The 4,518-nt window shown below is 47.7% G+C and overlaps 1 protein-coding gene across 1 annotated transcript; it reads right to left on the reverse strand.

Annotated features, from left to right (window-relative positions):
• Positions 1-228: 228 nt before the first annotated feature.
• Positions 229-1,419, reverse strand: LOC109782987 (protein THYLAKOID ASSEMBLY 8, chloroplastic). The gene has a single exon (XM_020341619.4). It carries the CDS (start codon positions 1,165-1,167, stop codon positions 379-381), a length of 789 nt encoding a protein of 262 aa, XP_020197208.1. The 5' UTR covers positions 1,168-1,419; the 3' UTR covers positions 229-378.
• Positions 1,420-4,518: the final 3,099 nt, after the last annotated feature.

The raw sequence follows: 4,518 nt of genomic DNA on the forward strand, positions 1-4,518 counted from the left end.
CATGTTGGTGATTACATAGTTCCTCAGTTATGGTACTTCCTTCGATCAATATTATTTAAGTACCAACGTACAATTAACTCCTCATATAAGCTGGAATAATCCCCCTGAAGATGAAGTCTTTCTTTGTGATCGAAATTGCCCAGCAAATATGAATGATCCTGAATCTTTAAGGGAGCCAAGCTGATCCTGAATCTGAATGTGCCTCTCGCCTGATGTGGAAATTGATACTACGGAAATTCATGTCGAAATTGAACTTGTTCGCTGTGAACTTTCTGGACATGAACTGTGGCAAGCAGCACGACATTTTTACTTTCCAGTAATAAAAGAACACAATGATCACACTCGCGCACTCTCGATTTACTTTTCAGTACAAAAATACTAAGCCGTCGTCGTCGTCTTGTTGCTCTCCTCCCTCGCGCGCATTTCGTCGAGCAGGTGCCTCGCCGGCGGCGAGACCCTGGCCTCCCACTCGGCGAAGTCGGCCTCCACCTCCGCCGCCTCGGCCTCGAGCCCCAGCCGCTTCATCCCCCGCGCCATCACCCGGTACATGTACTCGTCCACCTCGCAGCCTCCCCTCCTCACCGCCGCCTCGTACACCCGCCACGCCGCGCGCGCCCTGCCCTTGGCCACCAGCGCGCGCACCAGCCTCGTGAGCTTGTACACGTCCACCCCCACCCACGGCCCCTCCGACTCCGAGAGCCGCCCGCCGCCGCGCCGCTCCTCCTTCTCCTCGAGGAACGCCTCCACGAGCGCGTCCACGGCGCCGCCGGCGGCCTCGGAGGGCGGCGAGGAGGAGACGAACGTGGCGTAGAGCTCCGGGTCGGGCCGGTACCAGGGCTCGGCGCGCGCCACGTGGAGCGCGGCGAGGGCGAGGGACCAGTGGCCCTGCCGCTGGAGCTCGGCCATGGCGGCGAGGAGATCGGCCCGGAGGAGGCGGCCGAGGGACGCGGAGGCCGCGCCGCGGGCGGCCGACGGGGAGCGGTCGGCGGCGGTGAGGCGCTTGAGGGACTGCACGGCGTGGATGGCCTCCGTGGAGAGGGAGCGGCCGCGCTGGAGCGGGCCGCGGTTGTCGCGCGGGCCGCAGGTGATGGCCCCGGCCCTGGGCCTGGCCGCGGCGCGCGGGGAGGCCGTGGGCGTCGTGTGCGGCAGGAAGAGGAGGGACGCCATGGGAGGCGAGTGTGGGAGCTGAGCGGGGGAGAGTGGTCGTTTGGAGGCTGGGAGCACGACGAGGAAGGAAAGGGGATGATGCGTTTCGCTGCGGATTTTTACGGGTGGCTTGGGAACCGTCTGATCCCTCGAAACTCTACTTTCATCCTATGTGTGCAAAAATTTCTAAACGAAGAAGGATGGATAATTGGCTAGTGTACAGAACATCCCAAAATGCATCTTGCGGCTTTGTTTACTGAAGGAGCTCAAAGCTTCATGTGGAACTCATACTATGGGCCTACTTCTTATGAAGTGAATCTGCATCATATGCCGCTGTCGACGACATTTTTTTGGTGTCGTTTGCATGCTTTGAGACATGATCGAAGATTTGCTATGCAACTTACCTTGGATCTGGATTTTTTGATTGAACTCGGCCGGGGTGCCTTTTTTTTGGGCGTGCTGTAACGGTTTTAGCACGGTTCTTCGTAAATTAACCGGGCAACTCTCTTTCGCTTTTTTAAAAATCCAGATCCTCAGGGGCTGAGTTTCGATTTTTTTAAATATATTTTAGGTTCTAAAATATGTATCCTTCTACCCTTAGGCATCGTTTGCCAAGGCCAACTTCAGCAGTGGGGGACCATGGGTTGTTGTTGTTAAGTTGATTGGGTGATGCTCCACTAAACTAGGAGGTGTTCTGTTGCTAAAGCTTTATAAGGATATCCTTTGATCAACGCTAATGAACTACGTTAATGGTTTTAATGTAGTTTTCTCATCAATTTGGCTAGTCCTTTTTAAGAATGAACATGAGCTCCTCTCTGACCCTTCCATAAGCTAAAGTGACTAACTCTAGTCGAAGCAATAGACAAAGAAAGGGAATGACGTAGCAAAAATTATGGACGTCCTTTAGAACCCACAACCCCCCCCCCCCCCCCCCCCCCCCCCCCAAGTGATGTGAATAGATTATGATTTACGAACACCATGATGGGAGGGCATGTATGACCATACTTCAACACTTAATATAAAGGTCTTAGGCATGGGGACTCCTTACCACTCTTCTCTTTGACCTAGTAGTCGATGCCCTAGCCCTAATCATGGAAATGGCTAAGCAACATGAGATGGTGAAAGGGGTGTTTGTCAATATGATACAATATGTTGATGACACCCATTTTTCTAACGCGTGATGATGAGGAGAGTGCAAATAAATTGAAATTCATTTTGGGTGCTTTTGAGAAAATGTCAGGGCCAACCATTAACTTTCATAAGAGTGAGTTGTTCCTTTTTGAGAAAGCAAAGAGCAAGTCCGATTTTATCAAGAAATATTTACTTGTCAACTTGGTGAAATGTTTTTGAAATATCTAGTGATTCCTATTTCTTTTTTTTTGACCAAAGAGCAGTAGGGTAAATCCCCTACTGTAAGTCATTTTTCATTAATAAATAAGGGTATCAAATTACATAAAAAATGGTTGTTGGGGGGACAACCAAGGAGGTACTATCTATAGGGAAAGTAGCAAGGAAATTATTGGAAAATTAAATATTGTCTATCCAAGAGGACATGCCCTCTTTTAGGGTGGGTTTAGCCCTTAGCATGGTCATTTTGAAATATCTGACAAATTCATTCTTGCATTCATTTATTGAACAGGGGATCCCTTCAAAAATCATCCCATTCCTTTGGTTCCATATGCTCCAGCATCCAAGAATCATGGCTTCCATGAAGTGGCCAATTTTATATCTGTGTTTAGCATCAATAATCATATTGTTGATTTCCAGATCCGAATTCCATTCAAAACCAATGTTCCACCAAAATCCCTGACTAAATGGACATGTGAAAAGAAGATGAGTCCTATCCTCAATGTCTTCATTGTTGCATAGAACACATACAGTGGAATCCAGATGCATATTTTTTCTGATCAAAAGATCACATGTATTTATCCTGTCATTTAGCATTAACCAGCAGAAAAATTTGTGTCTTGGTAGACAATATGATTTCCATATCCATTTAAAAGTAGCAGCAGCATCCTCACCATTCATAAGGTATCCATAGATCTTCTTGGTAATGTCCTTATTATTTCCCCATTTGAAAAGCCATCTGTCCTTATCATAGGTGTTTTTGATATTATTTAATTCTTCTGATAGCAAATGGAATTGCTGGTGCGCTTGTATGGATAGTGGAAGTTGAAACAGGCTGTAAAGATTATCCAGTTCCTTGGCTTCTTTGACTGATATGCTTTCCTTTTGGGTAAAAGAATGATTCCTATTTCTAATGATAGAATCTGAACAAACGTGGGAAAAGAATGTAAAGAAAATTTTGCTAGCAAGGCAAGTTGTTGAACATTGTTGGTAGGCTACCCTTGTTCATGCATGCCTAATTAGTATCACCTTGTGCATGATGTCTGTTTATCCCATGCATGTTGGATTCTAGAAGAGGAGTAACTTTTTTAGGGTTAGATTTGCATGTTAAGGGGATGAGGTCAAAAATAAATACCACCCAATTGTGCCCAATCTTCACAATTTGGAGATGGAACAGTGGAGAAACACAAGAACTGAAGGAGACGCAAGGGGGAAATTACTCAAAGAACAAGATCCACATCACAGATGTGCTCTCCAAGTAAGAAACACATAGATCCGCAATCAACAAAAGGAGGTAAGTAGGTGGTTCCTCTCAAACCCTAAGGGGAGCCGAGGTCTTGAGAGATAGATCTTCCTCAAATCTCTAGGAGAGATGGAGGCCTCGATAATCCCTTGGATTCTTCTCCACTTGGAGGTCTTGGTCTCCAGTGGAGAGGGTTGATGAGCAAAGCTCTCTCAAGATGTCTAGTTATGCTTTGCTAACCCTAGAGAGGAGGTAGGGGAGAGGTTATAGTCTAGAGAAAAAAGGGAGGAAGGGGAGGATACAAGGCTACTTGGCCCAAAGTGCATGTAGATAGGGGCCGAATGTTTGGTTCCTGGTCGCACGTCCAAAAAGCTCAGGCAAGACTGTCACGATTCCAAGCCAGACATCCGGTGGATGAAGCTCGTCCGAGTCGGAGCTGTATGTTCACTTGGCGCGCTCCAGGGGTCAGATGTCTGGGTATAAGTCCAGACACCTAGGTTAACGACAAAGCTTCTGTAATCGTGCACCATTCATTCCGCTCATCAGGCTGGTAGCCGGACGCCCGAGTGTTGTAGCTCCGACAGCCTTACTTCCTTGTCTTCTTGCTCCTCTTCCTCCATGACTTGCCGTTGTTCCCTTGCTTCTTGATGGTCAATTCCTTGTTACATGGGTGATTGCATAGGGTCCCCATTTGAGATAGTAGTCATGTCTCATATGAATGTAGAGGTAGTTCAAAGAGGAGTGATTTCACCTCGGTTTTAATGGCACGTGCGCGTGCTCTA

This window comes from Aegilops tauschii, chromosome 3 (assembly GCF_002575655.3).
Source record: "Aegilops tauschii subsp. strangulata cultivar AL8/78 chromosome 3, Aet v6.0, whole genome shotgun sequence".
NCBI lineage: Eukaryota > Viridiplantae > Streptophyta > Magnoliopsida > Poales > Poaceae > Aegilops > Aegilops tauschii.